At 35.9% G+C, this 23,111-nt stretch overlaps 2 protein-coding genes across 2 annotated transcripts; one reads left to right on the top strand and one right to left on the bottom strand.

The window, feature by feature from the left end:
• The first annotated feature begins 12,169 nt into the window (after nucleotides 1–12,169).
• LOC145158528 (uncharacterized) lies at nucleotides 12,170–12,901 on the top strand. Its single transcript, XM_079077415.1, has one exon. It carries the CDS (start codon nucleotides 12,170–12,172, stop codon nucleotides 12,899–12,901), a length of 732 nt encoding a protein of 243 aa, XP_078933541.1.
• Nucleotides 12,902–20,261: 7,360 nt separating this feature from the next.
• On the bottom strand, nucleotides 20,262–22,907 carry LOC145161129 (Ribophorin I). The gene is made up of 8 exons (XM_079080576.1): nucleotides 22,682–22,907; nucleotides 22,320–22,364; nucleotides 21,519–22,150; nucleotides 21,266–21,413; nucleotides 20,972–21,151; nucleotides 20,806–20,874; nucleotides 20,642–20,731; nucleotides 20,262–20,545 (listed from the first exon to the last, which is right to left on the bottom strand). The coding sequence occupies exons 1-8, from the start codon at nucleotides 22,814–22,816 to the stop codon at nucleotides 20,423–20,425; spliced, it is 1,422 nt and encodes a 473-aa protein (XP_078936702.1). The 5' UTR covers nucleotides 22,817–22,907; the 3' UTR covers nucleotides 20,262–20,422.
• Nucleotides 22,908–23,111: the final 204 nt, after the last annotated feature.

The raw sequence follows: 23,111 nt of genomic DNA, 5'->3' as shown, positions 1-23,111 counted from the left end.
CGCAGTCCATGATCTCTACAGATTCTTCCACGAAGTTGAGGCTCTCGTTGATCTCGATCTTGTCGAGTGGGATTACAAGAGTCTCGTCGGACAGACACTTTTTCAAGTTCGAGACGTGGAAAGTAGAATGTACGTTACTGAGTTCGCGAGGTAAGTTAAGTTTGTAAGCTACAGGGCCGATTCTTGCGAGAGTCTCGAAAGGCCCTTAGGTATCTTGGATTTAGCTTTCCACGATTTCCAAAGCGTATTAAGCCCTTCCAGGGTGAGACCTTCAATAGAACACGGTCGCCCACCTGGAATTCCAACGGTTTCCTTTGTTTATCAGCGTAGCTTTTCTGTCGGTCTCTAGAGGCTTTCAATCGTTCACGAATCTGAACGATCTTCTCTGTCATTTCCCGAATGATCTCCGGACCTGTGAGAGTGCTTTCAGGAACTCGTCCTTTAGCTAACTGGGTATCACCCACCTCAGCCCAACACAGAGGGGATCTGCACTTTCGGCCATAGAGGGCCTTGAATGGAGCAGCCTTTACGCTCGTGTGATAACTGTTGTTGTAGGAAAAGTTGACAAGGGGTAAATGATTATCCCATGCTTTCTCAAAGTCGATCACACAGGCTCTCAACATATCTTCCAAGGTTTGGATAGTCCTCTCACTTTGCCCGTTGGTCTGTGGATGGTAGGCCGTACTCATGTCCAGTCTAGATCCTAGGGAACTTTGTAGCGACTGCCAGAACCTCGAAGTGAACCTACTATCTCTGTCCGAGATAATGGATATGGGAACACCGTGCAGTCGTACAATCTCCCGTATGTAAGTTCTCGTAAGCTTCTCCATCTTGTCTGTTTCTTTGATAGGCAGGAAGTGTGCGGACTTGGTCAATCTGTCGATGATGACCCATATGGTATCAAGTCCACCCGTTGTATTGGGCAACTTGGTTATGAAATCCATAGTGATCCGCTCTCACTTCCATTCCGGTATCTCCGGCTGTTGTAGTAGTCCTGAGGGTTTCTGTTATTCGACCTCGACCTTGGCGCAAGTAAGGCATTTACTCACGAAGGTAGCATCTCTACTTTTATGATAGGCCACCAGTATAGCTTTTTAAGACCTAGATACATCTTATCTGATCCTGACGTAGATGCTTACTATGCTCTTCCTTACTACGAGAGTAGATAAGTGTGTCATCTAAGAAGACGATGACTACTGATCCAAGTAAGGATGGCATACCCTATTCATTAATGTCATGAATACTTCGGGCGCATTAGTCAATCTGAATGGTACTACTACAAACCCGTTGCGTCCGTAACGAGTTCGGAAGGCTGTCTTCTTGACGAACAAGACTGGAGCTCCCCAGGGTGAGAAGCTTGGTCTTTTAAATCCCTTGCTGAGCAGTTCGTTAAGTTTACAGGACAGTCCTTGCATCTCTGCAGGTTTTAGGCGATAGGGCGATTTGGCTACTGGGGTAGCCCCTGGAACTAAGTCGATTCTGAACTCGACTTGACGTTGCGGAGGTAATCTTGGGAGTTTTCTGTTCTATGTGAATCTATTGCCTCGATTGGAGGGAAAAGCATCTGATTGGATTCTAAGTTTCTTCGCATGGCGGTAGGATCACTCATAGTCTTGGGCAGTCTCCGTCCTAAAGTTCATATCAGAAGTCATATTTGGTTCATCAATCACCGCTTCGTGTATACGAGTCGTATATAATTAAGACTGAAAAGGTAGTCGAATAAATGATTCTTCCTTAAGCTCACATCCAAACAAGGAAAAGAAGTTAAAGCGGAATCATCAATTCTAAGCCTTTAGAACCTTGATTATATACCACCCTTGCGTATACCTTCTCCAGTGATAGATCAATTGTATGGGTCTTCAGGTTGAACTTGACGTACTGTACGAGTGGTACTCCGGGGAGTTTTGCTGAAGTGTCTTCGGGAAGGATACGAGACATAAGGTACTCTCTGCATGAGTACCTCGGAGTTCTGGAATGACGGCTTCGCTAGAAAGGCGATTTCGGAGGAAAGAATTTACACATGAAACTGGCATTGTGAGGATCGCATTTACTTAAGTTAAACGATAATGTCGGACTACTCGGAATAAAAGGCGTTAGACTAGATCATAAAGGTGTTACAAAACATCACAGTGCAACTTCTACAGAGTTTAAGTACTTTAGGTTTATCTATAAGACTACTGCTGCGAACAGGGTATACCACAAAAAGCAAGTATACGCAGCACGAGAGTCCCTTGACTGACGGGATCTCGCCAAAAAGATAAGACTCGATTTGCACTAGTTTTTAACAGTTTATAAGTTTAATAAAACGAAACGCCCTAATATTTCAACGTGGGTCCAGAGTAGTTTCTCCTACGGCTGTGATCCTTAGTATCTTCCCGTCTGCGCCAGAGTTCTTCGTTATTGGATAATCCTTCCTGAGATGTCCTATCTCACCATATAAATGACACATCTGGCTAGCACCCGCATCGGTGGTGGAAATGATGTGTCGGGTCAGAGTTATGTGGACATGGTTGCTTTCGCTGCTCCTCCTTTTCGAACAATTCCTCTTAAAGTGTCCGATTTCACCGCCACCATAGCAAGCATGGCTGACTCCGATGTCAGGGACTGGAGTGATGGGTCGTGCCGGTGCTCCACAACTACGAGCATGGTGCCCTATTTTGTGGCAATTGCAGCATTGCATTTCATGGCAAGCCCCATTATGATGAAAGCTACACTTGTCACACTTTGGAAGTTTTCCCTCGTATGGTCTGATCGGTACTGGGATGGCAGGGGTTGCCACTTGTTGTTGTTGCATGGCAAGTCTTTAGGATCGCTTTCGCTCCTTTTGGGCTTGGCGCTTTCGTTTTCTTTTCTCGGTTTTACGGCTTTGCAAGTCTGTGACTGTTATCATTTGTTGGTTTCCCGGATTGATACAACGATCGGAATCATCAACCCCCTTGTCAGCCTTGCTTGTGTTGTTAGTGCTGCGGTTTGCAAGGACAGCTGCCACGGCAGCTGATACCGCGGCTTGGAAAGTAGCGGCGTCGATATGAAGGATAGTGGTTTCGTTGCTCGGTTGGTTATTTCTGGGAGACGACATGATTCTATTATGGAAAAGAGAAATGAGTTCGTGAGTGATTATGGTTGAACTTAGGAGTATTTCGACCATTTAGGAAAAGAGTAGGAGTAAGTTCTCGAGGGTTTGACCTACATCCCTATGATGCAGTCCTAGTAACGAGTAGAAGTAAGTTCATAGAATGGTTATAAGACGATTGCTATCCAACCTTTGACAAGGATTGGAAGTGATCTCTGAGCTAACTTACCATAGCTCAATAACTTGACTAGAGTACGTTTCGGATAGAATTCTAATGATAGCAAAACGGAAGTATTTGAACAATGATTGGCCTAAAAATTTGCCGACTTTCAATATCATTGATATTTAAGATGTAATATGTTTGGGAAAAATGACCTTGGAGTAGGTCTTACATCATATCCGAAGTAACAAAAGTTTTGACGGCAAACTGGTCTAACTAGAAGGTACTTACAGTACAAAGTTAGTTACTTAGAAAGGTAGTACTTAGAGCATAGCTAGGAAGATTACTCTTTCAACCAGGGAAAGAAAGGTAGGATATCAATTAGGTGCCTTTCGTACACCCTTTGGCGTACCCGGAGCTCTATGGCTTCAGCTCGAGTTTCAGCTAGCTCTTGCTGCAGGGTCTCATGGTCTACTCTAGATCTGTCACGAGCATCTTCCAGACGAATGGTGCGGATTGTATGCATTCTCGCATTGGTGACAACTTCCGTGATTTGATGGAGAGCTGTCCTGCCTTGAATCTCATTTTGGGCCACTCTGCCGACCAGGATTGGCAAGACTCTGTCTGCTGAGCCCCCTTCGCTCAGGTCATAAAAGTTTCGGTCTCCATTAAATGGCATGGGCTGATCCTGCCCTTGGCTCCATGTTTCCAAGCTTTCCACCCACGGAGGCGTCGGGCCTTGAAAAGCCGGACGAGGGTTAGGATTTGGAACAAGAGCCATCGGGGGTAGGTTCTCAACTTCAGGCTCGGAGTCAGACCCATCTGCAAAGCCTTCAGCCTGGTGACCATCCATAAGGATTGGGTGATCATTTTCTGGCTCTGCTTCAAACCCTCCATCATTACCTCGGTTAGGGAAGTACAAGTTTCCGTGGGGATGGGATCCAGCCATGTTATCTACGCGAGAAAAGGGATATAAGAATCTAGCACATAAGTAGTTTATAGTAACACAAAATACCCCTATAGTATTTTAGGTTTATGTTCTGTTCTATTGTTTTCATTGTGGTATTGTTGGTAAGTTTTTAGACTTGTTGCAACCTCACAACCACACTTAGGCACATGCTAGTCACTCCTCGGATAATATAGTTGATCAGGCTATATCTTCCCAGTTTTGACTATATGTCTCTAAGTCTACTTGTGCTGCCCAACAATCGTAATACTTTTGTTATGTCCTAGTGACACTGATTTTAGTATGAATGCAGGCATGTATACTTATTTAAATATTTTATTATTTAAGAGTATAAACTCTTAGTCAGAGTATTTTAATCCCATTGTATTTATAGTCTGTATATCTTTTATGGGTTGATATACTCAATTCACTATAAACAATGCTTTGATACCAATCTGTCACACCCCAAAACCGGAACGACGGAATCGTTCGGGGGTGGAGGACGTCATGTTCAGTATCACAACAATGCAAAGTAGTAAACAAGCAACAACATCATCCATTGCATTAATAATATAATTTCATACAAGTGTGTTCTGTCAAGTTATATAGACACCAAAAAATATACATCAAAATAAAAGATGAGTCTTGAATGAGCTCCATCTTCTCAAAACCTGGCACCGGTACCTATCTACTGGTGACCTGAGAATACAAGTTATTTTGAAAGAGTTTATCAGCTTTAAAGCTGGTGAGATCATAAGTATATTAATGTCTGTATTTGCATGAAAGTGTTTGTAAGTCTGTAATTGTATATGTTTGTAAAAGTTTGTAATTGTTTGAACTCCCCTAGAAAACCCTATGTTTCCTACTAAAAGTAGCCTTCTACCAAGGCATCTAGTATATGTGTGTGTGTCTCTTGTAAGAGTGTGTATTTTCCCAAATCCGACTATCATTAACCAAAAATATAGTTTTTACATTATTGTTTATTGTGTGAAGATCACAAAGTAAATGTAATGGGAAAATGAAATAGTACTGTAGTGTTGTATTAAGTAACTACTGCTGTACTAACTACCTTAAACCAATTGTTATTTAAAGTATCATGTGATCGGCCTGTATCTTGCTACCGACTCATAGAAAAACGACGATGTAAGACGTCGTAAGAAATGACGTTTGGCACCCGTAGACTTGCAAGTCCCACTGTAGCGAGCAGCAAGGTGTAGGATAGTCAATCCAGTATAGATCTATACACAAACTCATACGCTCCCCACTTAAGGAGATTCTGGATACAAAACGGTCATGACAGGTAGTGCCATGCCCCGTTACGTGGCTCACATAAATGTAATAATGTTCTAGTATATGTATGTACTAGCTGTATTGTGTGTTCTCTCCCTGTCTAGCATGTATTGTTTGTTTCTCATCATAGTATTCTATTGTTTGTTTCTCATCATAGTATCTATTGTTTGTTTCTCATCATAGTATCTATTGTTTGTTTGTTATTGACTCATGTATGAACTGACTCATTGTATGTTTCCCTGTTCTAGTAATAGTATTAGTATCTCCCTAAACTATACCTATTATAGTTTACTAGTAATGTTGTTTGAATGTATGAACATGTTTGTGTACCTTTGCTACCCAAAGGTATTGAACTGAATGAAGTAACCTTTTATATCTATACACATATACATGATATCTAACTAGGATTCAAATGACCTTCAGACAAATAACCTGAATACCCTAAGTCCACAACCAAACAAGGAACAGGAAGTAAGGTGAGCTATCAGTCCTAAGTCCTTTCAATCCTACTTATATAACTATATCTACATAGATACACAGAATATAAGTTAAAAGAGTTTAATAAAAGTATTTGATATGAAAAAGAGTTTATAAAACAGTTTGAAGTAAAACAGTTTGGTAACACAGTTTGAAAGTAAGAAATCCACTTGTTTGGTAGTTATTAATCACATGTGATTGATATAATAACTATAATTGTGTTTTGAAGCTTTTCAAGTCATAAGGAAGCATCCTACTTCAAGTATAAGCCTTAGGAAGTGTTTGTGGCATCATTTCACTCCTAAATGGAGTTTACGGCCCATGAACCATTTCTCCATGTGTTTACGGCCGTAAACCCATATGGTTTATGGTCTTTTTGATGTTTTAAGTCCTAAGCACATCAAGGATGGGATCTAGACTAGTTTACAAGGCTTGGTAAGGGACTAGGGCATACTTTGGCCCCTTCCTTAGGATCAGGCAGACTGTGCTGGAGGAGGCGCACACGTCTAGATTTTCGATACACCTTGGAGCCACGAAGATGTATTAGGATTTGAGACTTAGTTACCGTTGGCCGTGCATGAAGAGAGAGATAGCTTGGTATGTCGAGAGATGTTTGACCTGTCGGATGGTCAAGGATGAGCACCAGAGGCTGCATGGAAAGCTTTAGCCACTGGAGGTTCCTATGTGGAAATGGGAACATATTACCATGGATTTCATCACCAAGTTACCTCGAACGGCTAAGGGATTTGACGCGATATGGGTTATAGTGGACCGTATGACCAAGAACGCCCACTTTCTAGCCATTCGAGAGGTCAACATTCTGGTTAACAGGCACACCACTCTTTCTTCTGAGCGCCCTGCACCCACAAAAGGACAAAGTAGTCGAGATTTTGGGCTGAAACAAGTGTGTTCAAGAAAAGCCTAAAAGCACGTGGCGCTAGGGAAAATCGTGTCGCGTCCAGGCCTCTTTCACAAAGTAGAAAGACTTAATCCATTAAGTCTAAACCCCAAATCTTCAGATCTGATCCTTAACAATGCCTTAATGAATAAAGTTTCCAACTTTACTCATTATGTCACTCCAATGAAGCAAGATCTAAACTTTTGTACTCTAAATGACCTAAATATTCCATAAAGCTTGCATTGCTTAGATGACATGTAGAAAACACCAACTTTCTAAGTCCAACAGGTCCATAAGACAGTTCTAAATGCTCAAAAGGAGTTGAAGTCGTCACAACTCCAAGCTCACCACCAAAAAAGGACCAAAAGTGCATTTTATGACAATAAACAAGATCTAGCAAACTTGAAGGAAACTTTGAAGGTTTATACTCACAAAGGTCCAGAAATGAAGCAACTTTGTTGAATCTACACTTAGTCTTTCTTCTATGCACCAAAATGAACTCTTGATCTTCAAGCTTTAACCGAGAAACCGACCCTAGAAACCGAGAAACCAAATCCATTGGGTTCTAAAACCCAAAAACTGAATTACACGGGTTGAGTTCGGTTTTACCCCAAAACCGACCCAACCCAACCCATGTCCGCCCCTACTTTAAAGTGATTTTCAAAGTCTTATAGGAAAATATGGCTTGTAGACGTTTTTAGATCTCGGTGTTCTTGGAAATAAAGTCTTCACAACTTTTTCAAAAAAAAAAAAACAAAACAAAAACAAATACTACCAAAGTTTCCATATATGTCATTGTATTGAATGATTATTTATCATTTGGGTAATGAAGTTTAAATTACAATAAATTAGTAAATATTCTTGGAAAACATTATCCCTTTACAAAATCAATAAAAGAAGCAAGGACATATTCAGGTACTCTTAAAATACGAGTAAATTAATTGTTGAAGTAAATTAATTGTTGAAGATAAATAAAAAGGAAAACATGTCTTTTGTATCAAGCATTTGAGATAATTAGGGGGTCTTGAAGGTTTTCACGTGATGGTTCCGCCGCCAATGTAGGCGTCAGCGATGGCCGTGCACGGCGGCATCGCCTATGTGTTTGGTGTTAATGAATTTCATTTAACCCTCTCGCTCCTCACCCCCATGACCTTGGTCAACGTTACTTTTAAAGATATTAAATACGTGTATTGGATCCATGTCTTACGGTTATTCCTGTGATTTCTTAAAAGTCAAATATGATGCAATTCACATATTTCACCTTTTAACATGTCTCTTTAGGACAACAAAAAACAAACTCATTATAACACACACACACACACATATATATATATATATATATATATATATATATATATATATATATATATATATATATATATACTTAGGTTATTTTATTCTAACTAATTATTGTGCGGACGTATAGACAATGCTATTCTTTGAAAATATAAATACGTTCAATCTTACATAACTATTGTCATTAACACACATTCTCACTAATTAAATCGTCTATAAGGTTATTATACACTTATTATTATTATTATTCTCATTTCTGTCAGAATGTTATCAGAATGTTTATTGAGTCGTATTCTGTCAGAATAAAATTGAGTGAAAAACGATGTGTGAGAACAAACAAAAATAATAATTAGCGAGAATTCATGAAAATGACGATATTTTTGTAAGGTTGAACGTATTCGCATTGCTAAACAACTTATTCTCTTAGTAATTATCATAGAATAACATTGTTTACACATCTGCACAATAATTAGTTAGAATACTTGAACCTAGCTCTCTCTCTCTCTCTCTCTCTCTATATATATATATATATATATATATATATATATATATATATATATATATATATATATATATATATATATATATGGTTAGGTTTATGTGAGACGATCTAATTTTGTGAAACAGTGAGACCATTTTTTTCTAATAAAATATTCATATATATATATATATATATATATATATATATATATATATATATATATATATATATAGATGTAGGTTCAAATATTTCTCACATCTATTGTGTGCTAGAATGCACCAATAATAATTTAGTAATAATTATATGTATATTAAATGTTATCCATACTTATAACTCATTTTTATGGAAACTAATTAAATTCGTCATTAATGTCAACAATAATATTCTTTCGGAATGAATTCATATCTAGAAGAATTAGAGTGTATTCCAGCAGAATGAGAGTGTATTCTAGTAGAATACACTCTCGTTCTTCATATTTCATGCAACTTTATTGTATTTTAAGTGAATGAGTCCTGAAACCAATGTTTTAAAAATCGGTTTGAACCGGCCGGTCGAACCGGTTAGACCGGGAATCGGGGAAGGGAGCGGTTCAATTATCACCGGTTTTATGTCTATTTCTGAACTGGATCGAACCGGCCGATTTTTATAAAAATCCGGTTGAACCGGTTCAATTAAACCGGTTGAACCGGTTAAATTGAATAAAAACACATGGAATCGAAACTTTTTGCATAATAAACTTTGGTAGTTTTTTCACATTTATTAAAATTTATCTGAATAAAAGCACATGATAAATGTTATGAAGTTTTTTGATGCATTTATATTCATCTACGACTTTATTTTCTTTTTCATGCATGTGGATTGACGTAAAACTTATGGTTATGAGTTATTTTAATGTATTTAGAATGATCTACAACTTGTTTTCATGTATTTTAATGTTTGAACTTGTGGACATCATATTCTTGATTTGTGTATGTAGGTATGTGTACGAAAATACGAAAAAAGATGAAAACTATAGAAACCGGTTTACTTAGCGGTCGAACCGGTTGAACCGGAAACCGATCACCATACCGGTTCAACTAAAAAAACGGTTTTTAAAACATTGCCTGAAACAAAATAGTAACTCATATATAAAAACCTAGATGCGAATTCATTCTGAAAGAATGTTATTGCTGACATTAATGACGGATTTAATTAGTTTTCATAAAAAGAGAATTATAATTATGGATATCATTTAATATACATATAACTATGGAAATCATTTAATATCTATATTTATTTAATTAAATAAATATTTAATTTACTAAATTCCTATTGGTGCATTCTAGCACACAATATATGTAAGAAACAAAATAACCTAGCCCTATATATATATATATATATATATATATATATATATATATATATATATATATATTGACATTGAAATATTCTAATATTCTTAAACAATAATTTTAACATATTTGACATTGAAATATTCTAAAACAATAGAATATTAGAATATTTCGCTAAAAAAAATTGGTCTCACGGTCTCACAAAAATATGTTTTTCTCTAATAAACTCTTATATATATATATATACACACACACACACACACACACACACGTTCCGTTGATATTTCAAAAAATATAGAGATCTTGAAATTCAACCTCAACCACTTATTTCTCATTTGTCGTTCTAACGCTTCGATGTATCGGTACGACGGGAGAGTTATAATCGTAAATGATTATTCAACGTCGTTCGTTCATTTCCACCCACCACCACAACCACCATCGTCATCACCACTACAACCACCTCTGCCACCAACTGACTCCATCACCGTCACCTCTGCCACCACCACGTCCTCTGCCACCGACCACCATAATATTATATGATTACTTAATCTATTAACACACATATAAGTATAATCATTTATGATTAGGCATACATGTATAATCTTATATGATTATATCTCTTTTCCATATAATCCATTATGATTAGACATACGCCGTTGTTGCCAATATGTTGGAGCGTTAGAGCGGCAAATGAGAAATATGTGGTTGAATCTCAATATCTCAATTTTCTTATAATCTTAAGTGAACCGTCCTCTCTCTCTCTCTCTCTCTCTCTCTATATATATATATATATATATATATATATATATATATATATATATATATATGGTGAGGTTCAATAGAGAACCATAATTAACAAGGATCAAGGAACCAATCGTGAGCGTCAGAAATCATAATGATCAAAGGCCAAGGAAATAGATGTATACTTGTACATTGCACGAACACACACACACACACACACCATATTATACCAAAAAATCCACTCCTTACCAAAAAACCCACCTATTTTTTTCGTTTATAATTTTTTTAGGCCACATTTTTTATTGAAAAAAAAAACTGAATATGCCGTTGTTTTCGATTTTTCGTTATCTTTCCATAGAGATCCATATTTATTTTTTTAGTCTTTATAGACCCTCAAACTCAAAAAGTATCTGTCTCTCATACCCTTATTCATTTCCTAATTTATTTAGCCAGTAAAATAGGTGACGTGGCCGTTGAATTAGGTGGTCAATTATTAATTGTGCCAAGTGTGTTATTCCAGAGTGTAAAAACTGGTAAATAATTTTAATTCATTTTCCTAAGTCGTACGTCTTATAAGAAGTGGAATGGAGATTTGAACTAGGGTTTTTAACCATCTTAGCCACTACTGAGATTACACTGCTGCTGTCGAAGGTATTTTACTCTTTGAAGATTGTTTCACTGTTGCATGGCTGAGAACGATAACGAAGCTGTATATCTGAGAGTTCATCTACACTACAATGGTGTATTTGTTCGACATCCTTCTGGGTATGTTGGTGGGAATCAGTTCCTCTTCACTGATGTTGATTGGGCAAGTATGGATGTAATGGACTTTTGTGATTTTCTTGATAGAGCTATCGGGGAAGAGTTTCAAAACGTCTACTACTGCTTACATAACATCCCTTTATCTAGAGGGATTCGTCCTATTGTAGATGATTTGGATTTTGCCCAGTTTATAGATAGCAGGTATGAATACGGGGAAATTTCAGTTTATGTTGATCATAATGGGAATGGGTTGGAGGAATGGTGGGATGATGACATGAATCTGGTTGTTAGTGAAGATAATGAAAGTGGGCTTGAAGATGATGGTGTACCTAGAAATGAAGAAAACACTGCCCCTGATGAAACCCATCCCAATGTAGGTCTTGAAGATGAAGTAATTGACATTGACAAAATACCTTTGAACAAGACGACTGGGGATGAGTTTTTTAGTAAGTTATGTCCTCCAGAAGGTGATATTGGTGACAATGAACTTGATGAAGAAGATGTTGAGATCCATTCCATTTTCAACCTTGATATGTAATGGAAGAGGCAAGTACCTGTTCTTGGGATGAAATTTGAAAGTCCAAAGCAGTTGAAAAATATGTTATGTAACTATGATGTGACAAATGGATACCAACTATGCTTCAAGAAGAATGACAGTAAAAGGTTGTTGGTGGTGTGTTGCAAAGGAGCTTGCCCATTCAAGTTGTGGGCTACATGGATGAAGCAGGAGGTGTCATTTCAAACAAGTCACTGAAGATTGAGCATAATTGTGCTAGAAACTACAAACTAGGATCAATTGTCACATACTCTTGGATAGGAGAGCATTATACTAAGGAAATTTTGCATACACAAAAGTTAACAATTAGACAATTGAGATTGGAGGTCATCAGGAAGTTTGGAATACATGTTAGTTTAAGTCAATGCAGAAGAGCAAAGGCACATGCCATTAATCTTATTGAGGGAACCCTTATTGAGCATTATGCAAAATTATGGTTTTATGGGGAGGAAATTAGAAGAAGCAATCCATGTTCAACAGTCAAAATGGATGTTCAATGCATGCCTGATGGTTTGAATTACTTCAGTAAGTTCTATGTATGTTTTGCTAATGTGAAATCTGGTTGGTTAGAAGGTTGTAGAAAGTTGTTAGGTATAGATGGATGTTTCCTTAAGGGTGTATGCAATGGGGAATTATTGTGTGATGTGGGTAGAGATGCTATCAACCACATTCCAGTCGCATGGGCAATAGTGTGTGTTGAGAATAAGGAAAATTGGATGTGGTTTTTAGAGTTGCCGAGAGATGATCTTGAACTAGGTATGGGCACTGGGTTCACCTTAATGTGTGACCAACACAAGGGTCTTATGGAGGCACTTAAGGATGTGCTTCGTTGTGTTGAGCATCGACAATGTGCAAGGCACATTGTGCAAATTTTAAGAAGAGGTTTGTAGGGGCTATTTTTGACAACCTTTTTTGGAAGGCTTGCAATGCAACAACACCACAATCTTTCAATGAATTCATGCAAAAAATTGAAAGATTAAGTCCGGAAGCCCATAAGCACTTGATGGAGAAGGAACCAAATACCTGGTCAAGAGCATTTTATGAGGTAGGGAGGGCATGTGCTGCAGTGGAGAATGGTATTTCTGAGAGCTTTAATGCAGTAATTGTTGAGGCCATAAGGAAACCAATAATCATTATGTTGGAGGAGTTGAGGTTATATATCATGGAGAGGATGTTTAACTTGAAACACAAGAAATGGACAAAGGATGTAAGTCCCGCAATAAGGCAGTTACTAAATGGTTTAAAGATTGAAGCTAGGTAATGGCAAGTGCTCCCAAGTGGAATAAACAAGTTTGAGATAAGAAATGAAGGTCAAGCTTATGATGTGGATCTTGACAACAGGACATGTTCTTGTAGGTTATAGCAACTAAATGGATATGGGTGTGCACATTCAATTGCTACAATCTTATTTCTGAATAGGGATGCGGACACCTATGTAGATCCTATTTTCTGTAGATGAAACTACAATAAAACATACTTGAATAATATTTTGCTTATGAATGGTAGTAACATGTGGCCAGAGACATCATTCACCCCGCCCTTACCTCCCCAAAGAAGAAGGATGCATGGAAGACCTGCAACAAAAAGGAAGAGAGATGTGATAGAGAAAATGGGGAAGCATAAGGTATCAAAGAAGGGTAAACCCATTGTGTGCAGTGCTTGTCATATGCCTGGCCACAACAAGGTGACTTGCCCCACAACAAATAAGCCAGTTAAGCTCAGAGTGAAAAGAGCAAAGATAACCAAGACTACACAAGTATATTGAAATGATGTTGTCATTTTAGCAAAGCAAATTTGTAAATCTTAAATATTGACATGTTACCTTGTACATGAATCTGTAGGTGAAGGGTTAGTGAATGGTGGTGCAGTAGGTGTGAAAGGATAATTCAATAGTGGTGTAGGTGGTGTGCATGGTGGTGAAGGTGGTGGAGTGCATGGATCAGTGAATGGTGGTGTATGAGTTGTGCATGGTGGTAAAGGTGGTGGAGTGCATGGATCGGTGAATGGTGGTACAGGAGGTGTGCATGGTGGTGAAGGTGGTGGAGTGCATGGTGTTCAAAAGAAAAAGGTATTTTGAAACTTTCCAAGTTTACCCCTAATATTGTTTTAAGTATTTTGAATGGAAGGGTAATATGATAATTTTCTTATTTAAAACTTTCCAAGTATACCCCTAATACTGTTTTAAGTATTTTAAACGGAAGGGTAATATGGTAATTTTATTATTTAAAACTTTCCAAGTATACCTCTAATATTGTTTTAGGTATTTTGAATGGAAGGGTAATATGGTAATTTTATTATTTATAGGTTAGAGTAAGAGGCGTGGGGGTTGTTTTTAGAACAAGAAAGCCATCTGAGAGAATTTTGAATACTAAACTTGCAAAAGCAGTGTATGGGAAAAATGGTGAAGGCAACTCAACAACAAATGCAGTGGATATAGATTAGGATTTGTCTCTTTACACATGTGTCATGTTTTGAACCTTTATGTTATGTACTAGTTTATGTTGTTGCTGCATGGGGAACATTTGTATCTTTTGAACCTTTTGTTAACTTCACATGGATGAAACATTTCTGTCGTTTGAACCCTATGTAATTTAACTTTATGACTTATTGTTCTAATATCACATGTGATGGTACTATTTTATCAGTATTCAATCCTTATTTTGGTCCACAAATGTACACTCCTCTCAAAACTCAATCACTTTTAATCCGGATGTGGATCCCATGTGATGTTCCCTTTTATATGTGTGGTCCTCATTTGAATACAATACCTGATGCCTTTTACTTGTATTGGTCCACAAATGTACACTCCTCCCAAAACTCAATCACTTTCACTTGTCTGTTGTACCCATGTGATATGCATTATATTCAATTGTTTTGGTCCACAATAACCAGTGCCTTTTATCAGTATTCAATTGCACTTAACAAGACCATTCAGTGGAACAAAAGTATAGTAACATAAAGATGCTTGTTTCCATTATATACAAAAGTATATGGGGCATACAAAAGTAGCTTAAATTACAGGGACATTTACCAGACATGGGCATTTACATCCATACAAATACTAACCTATATCCTACCCACCAAAAACCACAGAAGATCTTCATATCCCTAACCCCAAGTTTACAAAAAGGGAGAACATCTATACCACCAAAAACCATAAACTACCCTCAATCCCTTAGCCCCAAGCATCTCTATCCCACCACCTTTGCTTTCTGCATCATCAACACAGCAGCAAGAAGCGCAAGAAACATCATAGCAATCCTGAACTTCATCCTCACGAACTTCAACTCACCCCTCAATTGTTTGTTTTCTTCAACAGCCATGGCTAACTCACCATCACCAATTTCTTTAGCAGCAGTGGCTTCAGCATTCAGGTTCTCCAGCAAAGCTACCCTTCTCTCTAGTCTTGCAGCGTAACTAGTGTCTTTCATTAGTTTCAACTCATACTTGAGATTTTTAAAGGCATTCTTGTAGTGTGGTGTCAGCTCATCATCGATCCACTTGAAGTATTTACACTTCTCAGTTGCCATCTCCACCTACAAACAAAGTATGAAATATTCAGTCACACACAATACAAGCTCGTTCCACTGTTGACTTAATCGAGAACAGTAAACCCTAATTCCACAATCTCGACAACAGATTTAAAGAAGATAATGCTTACCAAAGAGTCAACGCAGTTGCGAAATCTACGAGTTGGATTCTTATCTAACATCGACATCCTTACTACGCTTAACATTGGATGACGACAAGCATACAGGTCATTGTCACGATTCCTAGTAGCGAGAACAATGTGGTTCTCAGATGATGATCCAGATGAGTATGCCATCGAAGGAGAACCTAATCGATTCTTAAGGGTTCGTGACCTGAAAACTAAATGTTATAAAGTGGAAATGATCTTGAATATCTTGTCTTCATTTAGGGCACTCTAAATAGCTTATTAATGAAGCTGATCTGTCACCTGCCAACTGTGTATCTATGTGGACAACATTGTCCACCTATGCATTAAATTAATGGATAACCGGCAATTATGTGTAAACTTTAGGATAACAGGTATAAAAGACAGGTGATTTTCGAGTTTGGGGGTCCATAAAAGCCAAAAAAAAAACATAATTGGTACTTTTAATTAAGGGATCATTTAATTGAATTTCTGCAATTAAGGAAATAAATAAAATATATTTGACCTAGTCTCTCTCTTATATCCTCTCTGATATTATTCTTTTTCACCTACAGGTAGATCGACAAAAGGACTCACGTCGCCTGCCTTCTTATTCTCTCTGCCAGTTATCGTTGTTATCGTCTAGGGAGGCTAAAAATGGATGATTTTCAGTTAAAGAACGCTAGGGTTTATCAATCATCGATTTTCAGTTGGCGGCTGCAATTAGGCTTTATCAATCATCGATTTTCACCATCATCATCACCGATCTCCATCGTTAGCCTCCTGTCACCATTGCCAACTGCCTTATCATCGGATTCAAACTTAATTGATGTTGGTGATCTTTTTTATTAGCGATTCAATGTATAAGAAAACCTAACTGGGGATGAATACAATCATTCACGCATAACAGGTAATTAATGAATCCGGTTAATATTTTTTTTGCTCGTTACATCTCTATTATTCATCTTCCTACACCAGCATCATCTTCATCACCGTTTTCTGCCACTATTCTATTTGATCAGGTAAACATATTCTTAAAACATCATACACTCATCCTCTCTACTTCTAATCAGAGGTAATCATATTCTTATATCCTTTTTAGCGAAATTTTGATATGTAATTAGGTAATGGTGTTCAAGGCATCTTTATTTTTAAATATATTTGATGTTGGTGCATTTAGTTGTTCATTTCATTAGTAATATTCTACAAAGCGTGATGATTTGTGTGTGCCCTAAAGGCGTTTGACGAAATGTCTAGTAGAAAAGATGTGGGTGGATTTCACTTTTTGTCACAATATTTTTGGTTTTAAAAAAATGTAATGACATAGAAATCTTGATATAAATGGTTGGTTAATATTTTTTCTTAGGAAATACATTTATTATTCCTTTTTTATTACGTGATGCATCTTTAGTGATAATACAGAAATGCAATATAAAATAGCAAATTTAAAAGGTTTTTAAATGACGCCATGAATACCTTATGCTTGAAGATCTTTTCATGCTTAGAATATTTTTGATGTCTTTTTAACACCTTCCAGGTTGGTGATAACGTTTATATAATTAAAATAGAGAAGATGATGATTAAAACATTGATATTTCATCCAAACTTGTGAGAAATACTCGAATTGCTCCTGGACCTTCACACACAAATATACTTATCTAGGTAATTTTATTTATTTTATTTATTTATGCTGCAACTTGATTATAGATGATAAGTTTTCATGGTTTCATTACATATACTACTAAAAATAAACTATTATACAATGTATTCTAACAGAATACTGATTTTTTTAGGAAAATCAAATACACAATATAGTAGATTCTGTAAGAATACATTATGCTTTGTATAGTGTATTATGTTAGAATACACTCGGTTAGAATTTAAAATGATAATTACACTTTAGGTTTAATGATTCTTTAAGAATGTCTATTAAAAATTTTATAATATATTTTGGTTACACAATAGTAATGGGTAATTGTATGATGCTATAAATGGTAATTGCATATATATTCTATCAGAATTAAATGATAACTACAATTTATATCTAATGATTCTTTTAGAATCTTTGTTTACATGTTAATTTTTTTTTTTTTTTGTAATAGATGTTTCTCTTGGATTGCCTATTATTCTTTTTCTATGAAAAAAGATCATATTCTATGTATTCTACCATAATATATAAAGTGATAGTTAATTGCAAATAACATGTTTTTAACCATTATTAGTTTTTGTTGTAGTTGTGATAGGAATGGCTGGAAGAATGCGTTGAAGACCTAATAGGAATAACTTGAAGAATGAATAAAGTTTGATCATACTCACAATTTTAAAATGTTGTTATTTTTTAAGAATTTTATTCATTTTTGTTGATATTCTTTTAGAATATGTATAATTATATTAAAATGTATAAGCCTTTTAATCTGTAAGAATATGTATGAATTTGTATTTAAGTTCGGATGTATAAGAATATATTAGAATGTTGTTATTTTTCAACCTCGGATTCAAGAATGTTGTTATTCTTCAATAATATTCTAATAGAATAAAATTCTGAAAGAACGTCATTCTAACAAAAAAATATTCTGACAGAATAAAATCGGTTATGTATACAAATTACGTTAGAATTAAAATTGAATTAATTAAAAAAAATTCAGATTTTTAAAATTAGGGGAATTAATTATCCCTAAAAATCCGAAAATTTCCTTTTATAAATGTAGTTAATTGTCCAAAATACCCTTTTGCTAAAATTTGTGTGATTATATGGTACATGTTATCCCATTGTAATATCATACACCCTCAAATCATGTCCATTGATTAATTTTATCCGTTGGTCCAGATCTGTGCATTCTGGCACACAATAGTTAGTAAAAACAAAATAACCTAATACATATATATATATATATATATATATATATATATATATATATATATATATATATATATGAATCTAAATTAACAAATTAGTTTCTTAAGTAGGAAATAATGGGTGTCGTGTATCTCGTCGGGGTTTTTTTTTCATTATCGAAGGACATGGATGATGTTCCCACAACTTCCCGTCCCACTTCTCTACCTCGCTTGGTCGTGTCCCTAATTTGTGTTTGTTCCACTTCGGGGCAACTAAGCCAGTATGGCTTCCTTTTGTTCGATACTGAAAGGTAGGGTGGTGTTCCCGCTGGGTGCCACTTCAACAACCCCTCTACCCATCGTGAGCCCTCCCTAAATCCATTCCCACCACCTTTAGAATGCATGTTTAAACATCGACCACTTGATGTTATGTTATGTAGGGAAAAAGAAGAATTTTCTAATGCATGTATAAAACAACTTTTGCGAAATAAACTTTCAAATAACCATATTAACCGGATAAACAAGCTTCCAAATACACATGAAGACGAAAATTCATAAAGAAAATATTGTATTAAAGCCTGACATCACATTACTTACTAGATGAATATTGTGAACTAGTTGTGAGACCCAGTATTATATGGGTTAATTTAAAAAAAATTAAATATAAAGGTCAAAATATTTGAGAACTTTGAATTTATAAGAAAATAAGAAAAATAATGAATTATTATAATAGAAATGTTTTTTATCTTTTAAATTTAAACAAATAATTTAAATAAATAAAATAAATTAATAAGCTTTAATTTTAGGAATTTTGAAATTAAAAGGTAAGTTCATTAATGAAATTTATATTTATTTATTACTACATTTATTGCAAATATTACATGTGGAATTTAATAAAATAGAAAAAACTTATAAAATGACATGTGGAAAAAGAATTAATTCAAAATAATCACAAAATAACATTTTGACAAATTAAATGAGAATGTAACAAGTGGTAAAAAAAACATTCATTTATTAGAGATGATTACTTTTTCCTTGATCGTTATAGTCTGCTAGATTGGGGACAAAAAAACCTTCGTCATCTTATTCATTTGTTGTCCTTAAAAACTTGCACTTAATTTGTTGCAATATAAAGAGAGATAATCATGGGATAAATTTAACAACAAATATAATCATTACCTCAAATGATCAGTTGACAAGAAAGACAATGGTGTGTGATACCAACAGAATGATCAGTTGACAAGAAAGACAATGGTGTGTGATACCAACAGAAGCTGGTCAAGGTCAAAGGTGAGAAAGAATGCAAATGCAACTAACCCAACAAACCAAAGGCTGGACCATAATGGACCATGGTTCATTGAACTCTAATAATTGATCGTGCTAATAGTCAACAAAGTGTGGACCATTGATCTAGTGATCCCATACTGCCCAACCAAGCCACAACCATACACATATACGTCCAAAACAAAAAACAAGACATATGCCAACAGTCACATCAATTTATTGAAATCTTTTGCCTTGTCAAATCCCATAATTCAAAGTTAACCATTCCTTTATCCAAAAAGTCTGTTTCAGAATAATAATTTGAGAAGGACAATTTGTACTATAAGTCTACAACGACTCATATTTTAGCTAAAAATACCTCCTAACTTTCAAAGTAACCATTTTGTAAAAGATAAAAAACATCTCATGTTTTATGTAGCAAAATTCCAATTTTTAACAACTCCACCTTCATCCAAAAACATATAAGAGGCCAAATATTGGAACTGAAACTCCCATACTTGGTTGGTTGTTAAAATTTAAACCCTCAACTATTTGAAGAAAAATGTTTTAATCTTTTGTAGCTAGATGTGTTTCAAGTGTCACATGGTTGGTTGCCTCAAGTCTAATTTTACATATAATCTAATTCGTCATGGTCTCTTCATTTTCTTATTGAGATGTCCATGTGAAGATAAGCCACAGCAGCAACAAACAAAAAGAAGAAAACGGATGTCAACATCAATGGCTCTGCAAGCATGAACATCGGGTGGAAATTGTAGTAAACCTGCAAAAACAACCAACCAAAAAAAGGTTAATGTGCATAAAAAAAAAATAAAAAAAAAAAAGTAGTAAAAGAAAATAAAAAGTGGTTTTTAATCACCTGGAAATGAGAGTTGTGCTCAGGAACTACATTTTCCTTTTCCAAAACCACCACTGGTCTTCCAACAATATCAAGGTAAGTATACTTTGTCTGCAGAGATTAACAATGATGATTTAGTTTACAAATTATCAACTTTTTTAGATATAGTAGAAAACATAAGCTACCTCTGATAGGTGTTCTACAGAAAAAGGAACGATAACAGAGGGGTTCTTTGATCCTTCAGGAAGGACAACCTGAAACAGCATTCTACTTAATTAACAAAAGCAGCAAAGAACAATGAACAAGAGGATCTTAAAGATTTAAAAAAAAAAATTAATGATGATTATGTACCTTATTTGTTATTTTGTTTACCACTGTTTCAGCAATAGGACACCCAAAACTGAAGTTGAGGTAACGCCTACCATCATTTGACTCAAAAAGAAAGTCTTGAAGTGGGAGTCCATATCCAATGACAAAGGTGGCTCTCCAACCTCCTAATAAAGGATATCTTGGCTCTATTTCAAGTTCAGACTACATAAATTTTTAAATGAATATTTTAGTGTAAAGTTGTTTATATGAATGATCATTTTGGCATAAATGGGAAGAAATGAAAATGGAGATATAATAAGTTAATAACCAAATCACCTTGCTGTAACTTGTGCGTAAATGTGATGTTGAGATATTGCCTATGTTATCACGGTAGTAGACAGAGTGAACCCTTGGGGGTAATTTAGCTACAAGATGTTTGAATGAAGAGACACCACTGATAGTTGGCCTAGATTGATATTCAACCCTGCAAATTAATTAATCAATTAAGATCAACAGCAAAAAATGTCAAAAAGTAATTAAAAAAAGAACAAGAAGTATGTTCAATTCAACAGCTTATTGGAGATATGACCTTGAGAAGCCGCCTTTGTGTTTAGCACCATTATGCACCAAAGTGTAATGCTCTGTGATTTGAAGGTTACCCCAGTGAGATATTTCAATTTCTCTCACAAGTTCCTCAACCACAGCAAATGGATTGTTATTCTCAAAATGAACAAGTATAGGAGTGTATGAATATGGAGACTGGTTCTCATAAGGTCCATATTTCAACTCAGTACGTATTTGGGATGAAGGTTCCACTCTTGTAAATGACTCCACTTTAGTGCTTGGTGTTCTGATGACTGTTGTTTGTTGTTTAATTGCATATGGTGATAATATTAAAGCACTGTCACGGTATAAGACTAATTGGGGTTCTGATTGACTTATTTCTACAGGGAAAGGTTCAAGAGATTGGGTCAATATATATGATACTTCTATTGAGACAGATCCACCAGTTGTCAATGGATTCCTCAAAGAAATAGAGAAGAATTTGGCTCCATTTGGCCCATCAGCATGGTTGCTTGGTGTCACATCAAGTGGATGTACAGCTTTCTTCTTCTTTTTTCCAGTAAGTTCAGCAGCCTGGATCAGTGCTAGATGCTTCACTTGTGGTGGTGGAAATGCAAGAAGTACATTTTTAGCAGGAGATGCCCCATCATTTTGTACCTAGAATATCATATGCGATCATAATATAACTTTTAGATGTAATGTCAGATAAGTAGGTTTTATCTACACAGTTATAAGCTCAGAACTATATAATTAATGTGTGTCTTTCTTCTTCATTTGGAGGCATAACATATAATACAGGCAATAAGTTCGAGTAACAGAAGAGTACCTTCAAAGTCAAGACAACCCTAATAATGTGCGAAGCCAAATCAATCTGCACCAACATAAATCAACGTTATTAAAGCTATACATCCATACGAAAGATGCTAACAAAAATTAGGAAATAGAACAACAAATTCATAACCACAATATCATATCATGAGATGTAACACCTCAATCAGTTATAATCTCAATTCACTCGTCAATTACCAACTCGTCTTAAGAATTCGATCGTTTCGGGAATGCACTAGCAAGCAGTTAAAAATATCAATTTTTCCAATCTCTATCAATTTACATGGATCGACAAGGATGTGAAAATATAATGAGTGAATTTGTTACAGAAATGAAGGATTTTATTATGAGAAATCTTACTCTGCGTTCAGCGGTGAGGATCTGAAGCTCCGATGATGAAGATGTGAGTGAAGAAGACGATCCGAAGCTTAGGGAGAGCAAAGCGAGGAGTAAGGGAATTAGGGCTAAACGAGATCTGGCTACGAAAACCTCCATGTTCACCCTCGTTTTCTCTCACAGTAGCAGCAGAATTGACCCAAGTCGTCTGAAGACGATGATGTTTATGTTGGAATGAAACAGGTTATGGGCCGGGTTGCCACATGAAATCACTTATCTGAGCTGAGCTTACTTTATCCTACAAAATCCATATGATATTATTAATTGTAAGCTTAGGACTGTTAACGAAGAAAAATCTTTGAGTCCATTAGGATCGAGTTGGACTGTCGGAGTACGGGTTTTTGGTGTGCAGTCTAGCGGTCTAGGGGTGAGCATATGGATTTTGTAGGATAAA

This window comes from Lactuca virosa, chromosome 2 (genome assembly GCF_052849685.1).
Source record: "Lactuca virosa cultivar CGN04683 chromosome 2, Lactuca_virosa_CGN04683_v6, whole genome shotgun sequence".
Classification (NCBI taxonomy): domain Eukaryota; kingdom Viridiplantae; phylum Streptophyta; class Magnoliopsida; order Asterales; family Asteraceae; genus Lactuca; species Lactuca virosa.
The sequence above is the reverse complement of the archived record's forward strand: the minus strand, read 5'-3'. Positions and strand labels throughout refer to the sequence as shown.